At 46.2% G+C, this 16,267-nt stretch overlaps 1 protein-coding gene across 1 annotated transcript in view; it reads left to right on the forward strand.

Annotated features, from left to right (window-relative positions):
• The first annotated feature begins 226 nt into the window (after positions 1 to 226).
• Positions 227 to 16,267, forward strand: part of trpm4a (transient receptor potential cation channel, subfamily M, member 4a) — a 68,897-nt gene continuing 52,856 nt past the window's right edge. Inside the window, exons 1-5 of the mRNA XM_068020013.1 lie at positions 227 to 303; positions 7,579 to 7,646; positions 8,366 to 8,543; positions 12,250 to 12,430; positions 14,672 to 14,838. Coding sequence (XP_067876114.1) covers positions 277 to 303; positions 7,579 to 7,646; positions 8,366 to 8,543; positions 12,250 to 12,430; positions 14,672 to 14,838 — 621 coding nt within the window. The 5' untranslated portion in view covers positions 227 to 276. The remainder of the gene's footprint in view (positions 304 to 7,578; positions 7,647 to 8,365; positions 8,544 to 12,249; positions 12,431 to 14,671; positions 14,839 to 16,267) is intronic.

Genomic DNA, 16,267 nt, shown 5'->3' on the forward strand with positions numbered 1-16,267 from the left:
ATCATGTTTGTCATCACATTTCAGCTCTGTTTGCCAAGCAGACCTTGCAGAAATGCAGATTTCCGTCTTGCAGTCAGACAGGTTTTAACACAGCTCAGGTGTGGCTTGTCTTGACCTTTCCCTGTCTCGCACAAACACAAACCAATCGCTGTTGCCTCGTCAGTGAGCGTCAGAAAACTTCTCTCTTCAAGGAAACCTCAGACCGAGGGGAGCAGGTATATCAAGCACTCAGCATACCTGGTGAATACACACTGTGCCAAGAATCTCCTCAAAACCATGGACAGAAGACTGGAAAGAGATCAGGTACAGTCACCCCTCCCCCAGAAAAATCTTTTATAAATTACGGAGTTTGTTTCAATGTCAGGAAGTAGATGTGATTGGGAGGCAGGTGGGAAAATGCCTCTAATCAAATCAGGCAATGATTTAATTTCCATTCCAACTCTTCATAAAACATCTCTCCCCTTTTAACCTGCTATTTCCTGAAGGAATTTACTCTCTCTAGGGGTTGTGCTAATACCTTGCTTCATTGTCCATTTAAAAGGTTGAGGAAATCAGCTATATGTTAAACTGCTCCATGTACAACATCATTCAATAACTCCTGCTAGCTTACAAACGCCAGCTCGTGGGCTGACTGCTCTCAGTCTGTATTTAACTGCTTGACAATTCGTAGCATTAATACAGCACTCAGTGGTACTTCTCTAAATCCTCATTGGCAGGCTGAGTTACCAGGAGGAGCTCCCACGAGATTCTTTGTCCGAATCCATCTTGCGCTGTGTCACGTGCGGGGCGCGACTCCATAACTGCGGGCCGTACTCTTGTACCTTGTCCAAGTGGCCGTGTGGTCTGGAACGATAAAGTCAGTAGGCTATTTGACTGCAGGGGCCATCGTTGCCCGATGTCCTCTCTGAGTGCTCTGCCTTTCCATCCAAAAATCAGCCACCAGCCCAGACCCAAGCCCTTTCCAGACCGATCGGGGTCTAAACCCATCTTGTGCACCTGCTGAAGGGTGCAATATGGCACGATTTTGCACACCATATTGGTCAAGGCAACCTCGTAGTCGTCCAGAGCAAATGCCTAACAGGTCCACAGCCTATGCAAATCGGGGTCCTGTTTCAGGCCCCTTTCTGATATTAGATGCGAACAGCAGCCAAACCGGCAGTTCCTAAAGAGACCAAGAAGGATGTTACCATTAGACAAGTAAATATTTTTTCAGTTACCTAGATGCAGAGCCCAGAAGGAGGTCTCCTCCTGGTTCCACATTAAAACTGCGGACTACGACCCTGCCCAACTCCCCAACTGCCAATCTCACTCCCCACCCAGCATTAACGGTGGTAGTACTGTCGACATCCCCATCTTTGTCTTTATCAGTGTGTCAGCTGGGTGGGTGACATGTTTGTCTTTCGGTCAGAAAGTTTTGGGTTCAAATCCCACTCCTGAGCACAAAATCTGGGCTGACATTCCCAGTGCAGTACTGAGGGAGTGCTGCTCTGTCAGAGATGCCATCTTTTGGATGAGGCATTGGGCCTGTCTGCCCTCTCAAGTGGATGTAAAAGATCTCATTGCACTATTTCAAAAACGAGCCCATTAATGCTCTAAGGCATGAAAGGATAGAGGCAGGTCCCCCTGACAGGGGAAGAGCTTCACTATGGGTGTTTGCATTCCTCTCCAATGTTTACGGAGGGAGTCTTAGGGTAAACAAACCTTTTCATTTTGCTCATTGTGTCAACATTCCATGGAGCTGAGCTGAAACACAAATGTATAATGAACAGACTCATACACTCATTAAGCCAGTGCAATTGCAGTCTGAGGTACACGTGTCATCAGACTAGTTGATAAAAGGCCACAGGCCCCCAAATGAGAAAAGCCCTTGTGCAGAATGACCCTCAGTCTCGGGGTGGCCAACGCAATGCCATTCCCTAGGGACCACGTAGAAAAGCTATATGGGGGTGGCTGTTTCAAGATTTGCCTTGAGGGGTGTGATCATGTCTGAAAAATACTTAGGCAACTCTTTAAATAGGTGGGGCCAAGGTGATATAATGGGCCGCTCAGCTCTAAATGGGCCAAAGGACATCAAGATATGGGAGCCCATCCTGTACAGCTGTAAATCAAAGAACCAGGAGTGCCTGTAGTGGGTAGGCCATTGACCTTTCTTGGCTTGGAATCCAGCCCCCCCCCCCCTCCCTCCCTCATTGGGAGGAAAATCTTCCCCATCTACTGGTTTTAAGGGTCTTGTATAAATTGAGTACAGGGCAGTGTCACTCTAGTTCCTACTGGGTATTGGGCCTCAGTGCAGAACTACCCAAATTATACACCAATTAGAACCAAGTTGGCAATCCTGCTCAGAGTAGGGTTGCCAACTCTGGTTGGCCATTTTTTTTGGAGGTTTCATCACATGACTTCTTGCCTCTAACCATCCCTTCCCCGCACTCTTGCCATTGGCCGTTAGACCTCGCAACGCTCCGCCTTCCCACACCCATTGGAAAGTGAGCAGATTCTGCTACTCTATTGGATGATTCCTGACTGTCAGTCAAGCAGCCAGTGTTCTGACCTCCAATATCTTCACAACCAATAGATGGCAGGGCTTAAAGAAAATGTAAAAAAACAATTTTTTTTTGTTGCCTCTGTGATTTTTCTCCTGGAGTTTTGCTCGCAGCAGTGTCCCGGAGATGAATGTTTACTTCCCGGAAGTTCCAAGTCAATGTTGGAGGGCCGACAACCCTACGTGACAGAGGCTGGAGAATGGGTAATGTGGGAAGTGAAACAAATGAGACATTAGTGTAGTAGGCCGCAACTTTCTGAGGCCGGCACGTTAGTGACGCTTGTACGAGGGAGACTTATTCTGCATCAATGTGTACATAACACTAATGCTGGTGCTGGGTACCTGAAATGGAAAATATTCCCGCATTAAACAACTCTCAGTGTCACAACCATAACCTTCAAACACAAAAATGTGGCAGGGGGAGTAAGGACTGAGAAACATGCTACCCCAGCAGGGGTTGCCAATGGTTAAGTCACTGATTATGACTCAATGTACAACTTGACTTCCCTCCCTTACACATCTTGGACCCTACATCGGGCCTCTCCAAGCACTCTGTCCGTGAGCTCTTTACTATTTTCTGGAGACTCGATCACAGAGGAGAGGGAACCTTAGCTGATTTTCTCTCCATGCCAAAGAGCATTGAGGCCAATATAAGCATCCCAGGGACCAGCTAGCTCAGCAAAGGCTGGGCATCAACCCTGGCTTCTTCTACACACCTATGGACCATTGCACTATCAGGCAATATCGTCACACAAATAGGCTAATGAGGAATGTAAGGTACATTACTAATTGATTAATAAAAGTACTCCCACTCTGACAGCAGAACCATGTGTGAGTAAATGGACAGGATTCCCATTTATTCAGCAGGGTAAGGATTACTCAATGTGTAACTGGACAGAGTTCCTATTTGTACAGCAGGGTAAACAAAGGCAGCACGTCCGAAATATGTGACTGGTGGGGTGGACTGACCTGCGTGAACTCAAGATAGTCGCCCCCTGCGGTGTAACAGGACAGAGTTCCTGTTTAATCAGCTATATTAGGGTTAAAGCATTAGTGGCCACAACCAGTGTTTGAATATATTCAGTCTCTCTCTGCTACAAATGAACCATAACATTTGACCAAGTTAAATAGCACATTATACACTTCAATAAAAAAAAAATCAAAGTTTGGGGCATATTTGCAGCTGTCGCACCATTCCCGGAAGCATTTGTGTAAGTGTGGATATGCCCTGTGCCTCAGCTAGTTGCGTGCTTGTATATGTAAGGCAGCCTCTGTGCCTAGATGGGCTCACCACAATGGTTAGTCACCTCAAGAAGACAATGGCACTTTAGAGAGTGTGGGGAGGTGAAAGGGGGGCAGCCGACCATTTAGTGGCTTAAAGTTAGCAGTCAGCAATCTTTGAGTTCTGCCACTAGGCCACTGCTGCAGATAGAAAAACTAATCCCTCACCTCTCAAGGATGTTTTGAGAGGATAAAGTTTGGATAAATATACTTGTGGAATTAGTGAACTTTGCCCTAGATTTTAACAGAAAAACTCTGACACCAGGATGAGGCCATTTTGTCAATCACAGCTGAGTCTACTCTCTGAGAGAGCTGTGTGTTATGTTAACGCCGGGTTGCTGGATAAAGTATATGTATCTGATTTATCTCAGAGCAATTCAGATATCAACTTACATTAAATCACCAGCTGGTTTATTTATAGCACTTTAAAATATAATAGTTCTTACACAATCTCAGTACAATGTCTTCGCAGAGCAGTGTGTTTTCTTTTGCAGTCAAACCTACTAGTTTCAGTTTTAACTCTTAAGCTCCACCCATAGGCTTAAGCAATAAAACATAGTGAACACAGATAAGTGGACCGACTAATACAATCAAACCCAGATCAATCCAACACTACACTGTGTACTCAGCCCTATTGCCTTGCTCTTTCCCATTTCTTTATCTTGTCCAAATATTTATCCCGTTTTCCTTTTGAAATATACCACAGAATCTGTGCATGGTTCTAGTCGCCATATGACATAAAGGATATAGAAGCATTGGACAATGATCAAAAACAATTTGCAGGAATAATATCAGGAGAGGTCGAACAGCCTGGGTTGTCTTCTCTAGAAAAGAGAAAGCTGAGAGGAGGATCTGATACAGGTCTTTAAAACTCTAAAGGGGTTCAATAGGGTACACATAGAGATGTTTCTACTTTGAGTCCAAAACTAGGGGTCCCAAATATAAGACAGTCACACATAAATCCAACAAGGAATTCAGGAAAAACGTCTTTACCTAGAGAGTGGTTAGAATGTGGAACTCCGTAACACATGGAGTAGTTGAGGTGAACAGCACAGATGCGTTTAAGGGCAAGCTGGACACATACATGAAGGATGCAGACTGGCACATTCCAAGGTCCAGGACTACGTGCTGAGGGACGCACTAAAGCTTGGGGCAGCCGCAGCAAAGGCTCAATGGGGAAAGACCACAGTGTAAGGTTCCCCCACCAAGCTGGACTGAGGGGCTGGATCCATGGGAAACCCCTCGAACTGTATCGTTAATATTCTCAATTGCTGTAAATGTAAAACTGTAATTGACATGACAATTGTGAAACGGAAGGGTTGTGAAGAAACACATGACAGTATTGAAGGAAACTGATCTCCCTTGCAATGTTTGTATTTTTTGGTGCTGTTTGGAAACTGTTTGGCAATGTAATTTTTACAGATTTTTATGAATAAAGTATATTTTGGGAAAAAAAACATACATGAAGGAGAAAGGAAGAGAAAGTTCTGTTGATAGGGTGAGATGAAGTAGGGTGGGAAGAGGCTCGTGTGGAGCATAAGCACTAGCATGGACCAGTTGGGCCGAATGGCCTGTTTCTGTGCTGTAAATTCTATGTAATTGTCCTTCCAGTGATCTTGCTGGTAGGAGATTCCACTTCCGAATTATCCTCTGTAACACCTTTTCTCCCATACCTTGTCTGTACGGCCCAGAACCACACTGGGTGATGCATTTATAAATTGAGTCGTGGGACTATCGGGTTACGCAGCAAAGGCCTTCATCAACAATACTGATTGTATAAACAACCGGTGCAGACTTGGGGTCTGTGTGGAATACACTGCTGGAAATAAGCTCCTGCTTACAGTCCAACTCTGGCCATTAGTGATCCATATTTGCTCAACCCCGTGAGCCCATGTAAGACAAAATAGGAACATGTGCAGGTCATTCAGCCCCACGGGCCTGTTCTAGCATACAATTAGCTGATCTGTACCTCAACCCCATTTACCCCCACTGTGCTCCATATCCTTTGAAATCCTTACCCAACAAAAATTTATCAATCTCAGTTTTCAAGGCTCCACTCGACTCCCAACATCCACAGCCTCTTGGGCAAGACAGTTCCAAGTTTATTCAACCCCTTGCGTGATAAAACTCTTCCTGATGAACCACCTACCTCTCCTTTTCAGATTACGCTGTCTTGTTCTGGATTCCCCCCAACAGGAAATAGATTCTCTTTATCTTCCCTATCGAGGTCCTTAATCGTTTCAATCCCCTCAATTTCGTCGCCCTCAGGCTTCTAGACTCAAGCTCAGTTGATGTAATCTCATTAATTTAACCCTTTCAGTGATGGGTGCTGTGTCTAAGGCAAAGGCAATTAACCTGGCAGCCACACCCTCTTCGAAGAACAAAAGGACCGAAAAACAGGGGACAGAAAGTAAGGAGATTTTTAATCCTTTCCACTAAAGCCTGGCTCGGGTATAAAATTAAAACCTGAGCCAACCTGAATCCGACCCAGGCTCGAGTCATTTAATTTTTTTAAATGCCCGACCCGACCCGAACCCGACACACGTAGTCGGGTTTGGTCGGGTAGCCAGGCTTTACTGCAGAGTGCGGAGTCCGGACTGCACGTTTCCCGCCTTCACGTCCTGAATGTTCATTTGAAGATTACTTCCCGGAGCAAGGCAGCACCGTCCACGTCCAGCCCGAGCCGAGCCGAGCCCGAATGCTGGACCCGGAAGACAGACCAGACCCAATCCGAACCCGACACATGTCGTCGGGTCTGGTCAGGTTCGGGTCGGGTAGCCACGCTTTACTTTAGTCCGTGTGAAACAGAGAAGAAACAACATAGATTCAGACATGTTGTGAGGAATGTTGATTTATGGAACATTGGCACTTGATTAAATCGCAAGCAATTACGAAATAAATCTCCCAGACTTTAATGATACTCTCATAAATGCAACGAGCGGATGTAGCTGTGCATCATTCCCTTTATAAAAAGAGTGAGACTGCATCGAGGCCTTGTACAACTCACTGACTGTCACAGTGACTTCACTAATATCCTTTAGGGAGAGAAATCTGCCGTCCTGACCCAGTCTGGTCTACATGTGACTCCAGACCCACAGCGATGTCGTTTACTCTTAACTGCCCTCTGAAATGGCCCTGCAAGCCACTCAGTTGTGTCAAACCACTACAGAAAAGTTAAATAAAAATAAAACCGGACGGACCACCCAGCATCAACCTAGGCACCTGACGTGACAAAGGCACACACTGTCCACTAGTCCCTGCAAAGTCCTCCTCACTAACATCTGGGGTTTTGTGCCAAAATTGGGAGAGCTGTCCTACAGACCAGTCAAGCAACAGCCGGACACCCTCATACTCACCGAATCGTACCTCACAGTCTCCTCCAGCACCATCCCTGGGTATGCCCTCTCCCACCGACAGGACAGACCCACCAGAGGTGGCAGCACAGTTGTACGCAGTCAGGAGGGGGTGGCCCTGGGAGTCCTCAACATTGACTCCAGACCCCACGGAGTTTCATCAGGTCAAACATGGATAAGGAAACCACCTCCTGATAATCACCTACCATCCTCCCTCAGCTGACTAATCAGTGCTGCTGAGGCTGTGAAAGGCGCTACATAAATGCTAGTCTTTCTTGTTTCATTACTGACCATTAATATTACAACTACATCATCAGTCAGTCTCCTCCCAATACCTGTTCATTGTATCAAGTACGCAGTAGGGCAACTAACTCAGTGAATGTCAGTGTGTTTCTGTTCAAACAGAGCTGGATACCCAAGGTGATTAAAAAGAAAACCTGTTCTACCTTCCTAGAGGATACAACGAGTCAAAGGTAAAGGATGAACCGGGGACCTAGAAGGAAGGATATTCAGAATAATTAGAGAGGATCGGTGGGCTAAAAAAGAGTCATGCCCATTGGGTACAGTGGGATATACAGAGTATATATACTGGGAAAGATAGGAAAACATCACTGGTGAAGTGTGGGATACAGGGAGAACGCTGTGGAATATATAGTGGGTACAAAATAGGAACAGTGGGACGTACAGACCATGCGCAATGAAAAACTATGGGATAGAAAGAGAGTGCACTCTCTGGGATACATGGAGGGCACACACTCTGGCTACATAGGAAGAGAAGGAATGATAACGCTGAGCTTAACATTAGAGTTCTTCAAGAATGTGCAACAACAACTGGTATTTATATAGCTCTTTAAAGGTATTAAATCATCCCAGGGAGCTTCACAGGCAGGGAATCAATCAAAATTTAACTCCGAGGCATATAAGGAGATACTTAGGACAGGTGATCAAAAACTTAGTCAAAGAGGTAGGTTTTAAACAGCATCCTAGAGGAGGAGAGAGAGGTGGAGAGGTTTAGGGAGGGAATTCCAGAGCTTAGGCCCAGACAGCTGAAGGCCTGGTTGCCGATTGTGGGTTGAAGGAAATTGGATTTGCGCAAGGGGACGGAATTGGAGGAGAGCAGAGACCTCGGGGGTTCCTCTTTCTTTTTCATTCCCAGGCCCGGTTAACACATCTCTCCCTTCGCCCTGTTCAGCAAGCAGCTGCTCTGCCAATGTGGCTACCCCAAGGTTCGCCACATCTCCGTGGCAACGGAGGACAACTTTGGAGCTGCCATCGTCAGCCGATGGAACACGGCCGAGCACACAACGGAGGAGCCGACCGACGCGTTTGGGGACGTGGAGTTTTTTGGGAAAGGAAAAAGGCATGGCAAGGTAGGAATGAGGTGGCTTCACATCCGCAGGCTATTGGCCAAGCAATGTATTTTACAGTAAGGTTGCATTCAAGTTATCAGTTGGCGATCGTAGAATTGTAGAGTCATACAGCACAGAATGAGGCCATTCGGCCCATCGTGCCTATGTCAGCTCTTTGAAAAAAGCTATCCAATTAATCATTCTCCCCAACAGAAATTCCCAGCTCTTCTTCATAATAGTTCCATGGGATCGTTTGCATCCACCTGAGAGAGCAGACAGGGCCTCTGTTTAACGTCTCATCCAAAAGACGGCACCTCTGACAGTGCAGCACTCCCTCAGGTCCACACTGGAGTGTCAGCCTAGATTTTATGCTCAGGTCTCTGGAGTGGGACTTGAACCCACAACCTTCTGACTCCAGAAAGACCACCGGTGATACTAGAGGCGACAAATGTCATGGTGAAGCATTCTCTATCTCCTCTGGAGGCTGAAGTATCCATTTGGTTTGGCCAATGGTCAACAATGTGATTTTCAGCTGGTTAGGACAGTGGACCTTGAGACATTGGGAGAAGGTAAGGGAGCAGAAAATAGACACAATTCATGGTTTCTAAACAACTGCGCACAGGCAAGCATGGGTCTTAGGTATTCGGGCAGTGGTGCAAAATCCTGGGATCGATCAAATGCAACAGCATCTGATAGTTCCTTGAACGTAGACTTGCAGCATGGTCTACTTTGCACGCACTCAGTTGCCACATACTTTGTCACTCACTGGCTAGTGCAATTCCATCACAAACTAGATCCTCATTGATTTTCCCTGCTACATCCAGACAAAAAGATTCCTGATGTCTCGACAGTTTGCGACACAGTCCTGTGCGGCACTGAGCCATAGGCCTGAATTTTAAAATGGGCCTCGGGACTCTGACAGGCAGATCCCGAGTTCGCACTTGGCGGCAGAGGGGCCAACTCAGCGAGCGGCCTCCTAGTTGGCTCCCAGCGGGCCCGCTGTCCAGTTAAGAAAGGTGGGCAGGCTCCTGGTGTTGTTGGTCCAATCAGAGGGCCAGCAGCTCTGAAGCCTCAGCAAGGTCACCGGGAGAGGCAGGCGCTGCAAGAACAGGTAGGAGACCTCGAGCCTGAGATAGGTAAGTTAAAAAAGAAATGAAAAGCTCAGTAGGCTGAGGGTCAGAGAGAAAACCCCTCCAGGGAGCTCGTTGGGGCCGCGTAGGCTGCTTTCCCAGCCCATGGCCCTCTCTTTGTGCCCTGGAACCTCCAGCTCCCATGCCTCCCAGGGGCTGCCATGGGGAGGCCACCTCCATAAAGCTTGGGCAGCCACTATGCTTCCAATCCCTGCTCTGGAAGCGGGACTGCATCGGGGACCATCCCCACGCGGCTCCCTACTATTTTACCCACCCCTCCCCCCACCTCCCTATCTGCCACCTTGCGTGCCAGTAAAATTCTGCCTATGGAGTGAAGAATCCGAGTTCAGTTACACGGCACGTGCTGAAAGAAGTTGCTGCCAGTCGGTTTCTCGTGCCCACACCAAAGGGTCTCGTAACCCCAGTATAAATCTACTGGATCTTTGCTGGGGTTACAGTAGGTTTGCTGGGGGGAGGGTGGGGGTGGCTTTACAAGACCTGGTCATGCAAATACCCCACTGATGAAAGAAGCTTTAGTCGAGCCCTCTGTGCCTGTGACTGTTGTTGCCACTGTGCAGTGAATGAGTGACACTCTGCATCAGGCCTCAAAAGCCCGAGGCACAGGAGGGAACATTCAGGCTGACTGCACCTGTTGAGCTATGTTATCTTGACAGCAGCATTCATGTAGTTTATTGTCGTTAGTGCTGGGAGGCATAGGGTTAGTAGTCAGCAGATGTTGTGTAATATTTCTCTGGAATAGGAAACAGGTCTTTTACCTGCGGCCAGCCTTTCATTGTCCTTTCTCTGACTATGCTAAGGGCCTTCTCCTTTTCTGTTTTCTAATAACAGTTTGAACTGAATGCTGAACTGTTTTGTTAAACCAGTCGAGTACAAAGCGAGGATTTTGTCTACTTCTGGCCAAGGGGAAAGATTAAGTGTATGGTAGAGGGATTACTCTGTGGGTCTGTGGATAGCACTCTTGCCTTTGAGTTAGAGGTTGTGGATTCAAGTCCCACTCCAGAGACTAGAGCGTAAAAGTCTAGACAGACGTTCCCAGTGCATTACTAACGGAGATTCTGTCTCTTGGATGAGATGTTAAACCAAGGCCCTGACTGCCCTATCAAGTGGATGTAAAAGATCCACTATTTCAAAGAAGGGAGAGGTTGGTGTCCTGGCCAATATTTATCCCTCAACCAACACGTAAAAATAGACTGCCTGGTCATTTATCACATTGCTGTTTGTGGGAGCTTGCTGTGCCATTACAGCAGTGACTACACTTCAAAAGTACTTCATTGGCCGTAAAGGACTTTGGAACATCCTGAGGTCATGGAAGACGCTATATAAATGCAACTTCTTTCATTGTGTGTAGTCTGTGATTCACCAGAGGGCTGTGAGGCTTGCACACGTCTGGTTAGAAGTCAATAAGTAGACAGTCAGAATCATCTGTGCCTCTTTCTGCCATGCTGCAGGGCCTTGCCGAGCATGCCAGCAGGCCTGGTGGGATCTTACTGTGTAACTATCATGAGCCAAGGCTGGAGGATAGAGTCTGCTCCACTCTTTACCCTTTCTCCTTGTCAAATGCTCTATCAGAGCCTCTCAATTGAAATATGGCTTAAAGGTATTTTATGAAGGGATTTGATAGAGTTAAGTCGGGCGAACCTGTTTTCAATGGCAGGTGGACATAGATTTAAATTAATTGGCAAAAAGTTCAGGAGGGAGGTGAGAAGGAAAGTTAAGCTGTTAGGATCTGGAATGGGCAGCCTTGAAAGGGTGGGGGAAGAGATTCAACGTCCAAAGCAAGTTAGAGATATGCTTAAAAAGGAGGCACTTGCAGGACGACAGGGAAAGAGTAAGGAGAGTGGGATTAACTTGGACAGATCTTTCAAAGAGCCTGCTCGGGATCGAAGGTTCTCCTACTAGCCTGGATCATTCTATGATCCACAGTTCACCTTGGTATTGGGTACACTAAGGCTGGTTGATGTGTCAGTCCTGCTGTGCTTTTTATTGCTGAGAGAGTGAGGCCCGGTTTAAACAAAACTGAGAGAATCAACTTTAACTAAAGGCAGCCGGATCCCTCCAGACAAAGGGGTCGGCATTAGCTGCTCATGGGGTCTCTGAGTCAGAGATTCCTGGCAGCCTCTGGTTGCTTTTACCTCTGTTGGCAAACGAATCAGAGCTTTTTTTGAGCCAAATCATGCAGACGGGAGCAGTGCAGACATGTTACGAGGTTTATGACTCACAAGCCTGACAGCAGCTCTCGGTTAATTAAAAATAAATCTGCAGGAATGCAGAATCGTACAGCACCGAAGGAGGCCATTCGGCCCATTCTGCCTGTGTTGGCTCTTTCAAAGAACCATCCAATAAGTTCCACTCCCCTGCTCTTTTGCCCCTCACCCCTGCAAACATTTATCCAAATCCCTTGTGAAAGTTGCTATGGAATCTTCTTCCTCCAACCTTTCCGGATCGTAGCCTTTGTAGCCCAGTGTTCTGCTCCCTCCGCCTCCAGGAGCGCAAATGCACTTCAGGAAAAAAGGGGGAGAGACAGCCTCAAAAACACAAGTGATTAAAGTGTTTGTGTTCACGAATCTGCTTCACAGTTTGTCCGACTTTCCTCGGACACAGATCCTGCAATCGTCTACACCCTGATAACCCAATTCTGGGGCATCCCACCTCCCAACCTGGTCGTGTCTGTTGTCGGGGGAGAAGGAAACTTAAAGATGAAGACCTGGCTGAAGGATATTCTCCGTCGAGGGCTGGTCAAAGCAGCACAAAGTACTGGTGAGGCCCCCCCATGAGACGCAAATAGTTCAGGAGGAAGACTGTTTTGCTGCCACTTCCTCTGTTAGCTTTTTGCTCAGATGGTGTTTAATATTATGATGACTTTAGCAGTTCAGCTGTTGAGAAATTCTCTGTCATCACCTCTCACGGCCTGGCAGTTTCAACTTCTGAACAAGTTACATGAACAGCACAACCTCCCACCATGTGTTCTTGGCTATCTGCTTGCTCTATATACCCCGTGTTGTATTTTATGATTCCCTTTAACAGTTTTTTCCATTAACTTCATTCTGCCTTCATCAACTTCCTTCAGATTGTAAACTTTCCTGTGGACAGTCTCTAGTCCCCTTACATCTCCCGCCCTCAGTAAACATGGGTTCATCCAAAACCCTGCGGCTCGTATCCTAACTCCCATCGCCCCTGTGCTCACTGACCTTCATTGACTCCCAGTCCGGCAACGCCTCGATTAAAAAAATTCTCAGCCTGCTTTTCAATTCCCTCCATGGCCTCACCTCTCACTATCTCTGTAACCTCCTCCAGCCCTACAACCCTCCGACAACCAGTTTTCTGGTCACCTGCCCTAATATCTGCTTTTGCGGCTCGGTGTCAAATTATGTTTGTCAATGGCCCAGTGAAGCACCTTGGGACATTTCACTACGTTAAGGGCGCTTTATAAATGCAGGTTGTTGTTGCTGTTGTTGTAGTGACACTCTTGTTTCTCTCATTTCTTTAAATACATAGCAGGGTTAATTTTGACTTTATGCGATGGTATAAAATGGACAACATCGAACCGGGCCGATGTACGTCCCATTTGATTTCCCCTTGCATTGACTTCAATGGAAAGGATCATCGAGTATGTGTCTCGTGGGCGATTCATTCAATAACACTCATATTTCACCATTGCTCAAAGTTAAAATAAAACTCTCAGTCTCTGCGTGTTTTTCACTACCATGTCCTGTGTTTCAATGTTGCATCCTTCATCCTTCAGCTATTGAGACTGCCCACCTCACTCTTTCCTCTGATCTCAAATGGAACACTCACATCTCCGCCATTGCCAAAGCTGCCTCTAAGAATCCCAGTTATCCCAATTTCCTCTTTCGCACCAAACCCTTCTTTTCCATCGCCAACTGGTAACTCTACATAAAGCCCAAGACTTTTATACTGTTCCTCTGTCTATGCATCGTGAACTTTCACGTTGGTTTCTCAATTTAAAAACAAATCGTGATACTCTGGTTACTTTGTTACTACTTTATTTCTCTTTTACACTGTTACTCCCATATAACTTTGTTTTAAGTGGTTCAGGACCAATTTAAGCATAAAATTACTAAGAGATAGTGATAGAATGGGCAAAACTGTGGCAAATGGATTCCATGTTGGCAAATGTGAGTTCATCCACTTTTGACCTAAAAAGGATCAGTCAGGGTACTTTCTAAGTGGTGAAAAGCTCAAAACAGTGGAGGTCCAAGGAGACTTGGGGTACACAGATCAATAAAATGTCGTTAACAGGTACAGAAAATAATCAAAAACGCTAATGGAATGCTGGCCATTATATCCAGAGCACTAGAGTACAAGGGAGTAGAAGTTATGTTACCGCTATACAAAGCCCTGGTTAGACCAGAGGTGGAGTGACATGATCCATTCTGGGCTCCACAACTTACAAAGGATATATTCGCCTTGAATGTAGTGCAATGGAGATTTACCAGAGTGATACTTGGACTCTAAGGCTTAAATTACGAAGAGAGATTATACAAATTGAGGATTATATTCCCTGGAATTTAAATGGTTATGGGATGGTTTGATCCAAATTTCCAAGATATTAAGGGGAATAGATAGGGTAGATAGAGAGAAACTGGTTGGGAGTCTAGGACTAGGGAGTATAGTTTAAAATTCAGTAGTGAAATTAGGAAACACTTCTACACACAAAGGATGCCTGGTAACTCTCTTCCACAAATGACAATTGATGCTAGATAAATTGATACTTTTAAAACCGAGATTGATAGGTTTTCGTATTAAGGGATATGGGGCAAAGGTGAGAATATGGAGTTCGGTGACCTCATTGAATGGTGGAATAGGCTCGAGGGGCTAAATGGCCTCCTCCTGTTCCTGTGTTAAAGGTGCTGTACAAATACAAGTTTCTATTGTTGTTGTTTCAGTCCTTTACTCTCCACTACACCATTGCACTCTATTACTTACTGTGACTTTCAAGCCTCCTCTTTATAATTTTCCTGTTGCTCCAACTCACAGGAGCCTGGATTATGACGAGCGGACTGCAAGTTGGGATCGGCAAGTACGTTGGCCAGGCAGTGCGCGACCATGCCACGGCGAGCACGCGGTCAACCGCCAAGGTGGTTGCTATGGGGATAGCACCATGGGGAATAGTGCACGAGAAAAACAGTCTCGTGAACCCTAAGGTAACACAATGGCTGTGTAAGAGTGGGGGTGACTGTGCGTGTATATAAGCCTGTAGGAGTATACGATATACGTTGTATGAATGGGAATGTGTGCATATGTGTGCTTGAGCGTGTCTTTGCGGCACAGTGGCGCAGTGGTTAGCACCGCAGCCTCACAGCTCCAGGGACCCGGGTTCGATTCCGGGTACTGCCTGTGTGGAGTTTGCAAGTTCTCCCTGTGACTGCGTGGGTTTTCTCCGGGTGCTCCGGTTTCCTCCCACAGCCAAAGACTTGCAGGGTGGTAGGTAAATTGGCCATTAAAAATTGCCCCTAGTGTAGGTAGGTGGGAGGGAAACATAGGGACAGGTGGGGATGTGGTAGAAATATGGGATTAGTGTAGGATTAGTATAAATGGGTGGTTGATGGTCGGCACAGACTCGGTGGGCCGAAGGGCCTGTTTCAGTGCTGTATCTCTAAATTAAAAAAATAAATAAAATATGTGAGCAGAGGGGTCTATGATCGACAATGTTTTTCAGTATGTGTCAGGTGCTGTATAAATATCAGTATTATGTATACTGAGTGATTATAAAGTTCTGTGCAAATTTAAACTTTAATAACTGGATGCACACGTGATAAACAGAAAACAAAAGCATAATTCATTATGTTTTAAGGCAGTACAGGAACAAGCCATTCGGCCCTCCAAGCCTGCGCCGATCTTGATGCCTGCCTAAACTAACACCTTCCGCACTTCCGGGGACCGTATCCCTCTATTCCCTTCCTATTCATATATTTGTCAAGATGTCTCTTAAACGTCGCTATCGTATCTGCTTCGAACACCTGCCCTGGCAGCAAGTTCCAGGCACTCACCACCCTCTGTGTAAAAAAACTTGCCTCGCACATCCCCTCTAAACTTTGCCCCTCGCACCTTAAACCTATGTCCCCTAGTAACTGACTCTTCCACCCTGGGAAAAAGCTTCTGACTATCCACTCTGTCCATGCCGCTCATAACTTTGTAAACCTCTATCATGTCGCCCCCCCCACCTCCGTCGTTCCAGTGAAAACAATCCGAGTTTTTCCAACCTCTCCTCATAGCTAATGCCCTCCAGACCAGGCAACATCCTGGTAAACTTCCTCTGCACCCTCTCCAAAGCCTCCACGTCCTTCTGGTAGTGTGGCGACCAGAATTGCACGCAATATTCTTTTTTGAGGCATCATTCAATCCGATTTTCCAGTTGTGATTTCATGAACATTAACACAACGGTAACATGAAAAAACTTTACGAATTATGTTTTCACGTTCCGTTTACAGTTTCTTTCTATCATTTGTGCATTAAAGGAAATTAAAATTTAAAGTTGCTTTATAAACTTTATAAACAGCCGGTAATTATCTATGTGTATACCGCTGTGTGTTTTTTTTTTTGTGCACGTATGTTCATGCCTATGTGTGTTTT

Source organism: Heterodontus francisci, chromosome 41 (genome assembly GCF_036365525.1).
Source record: "Heterodontus francisci isolate sHetFra1 chromosome 41, sHetFra1.hap1, whole genome shotgun sequence".
Lineage (NCBI taxonomy): Eukaryota > Metazoa > Chordata > Chondrichthyes > Heterodontiformes > Heterodontidae > Heterodontus > Heterodontus francisci.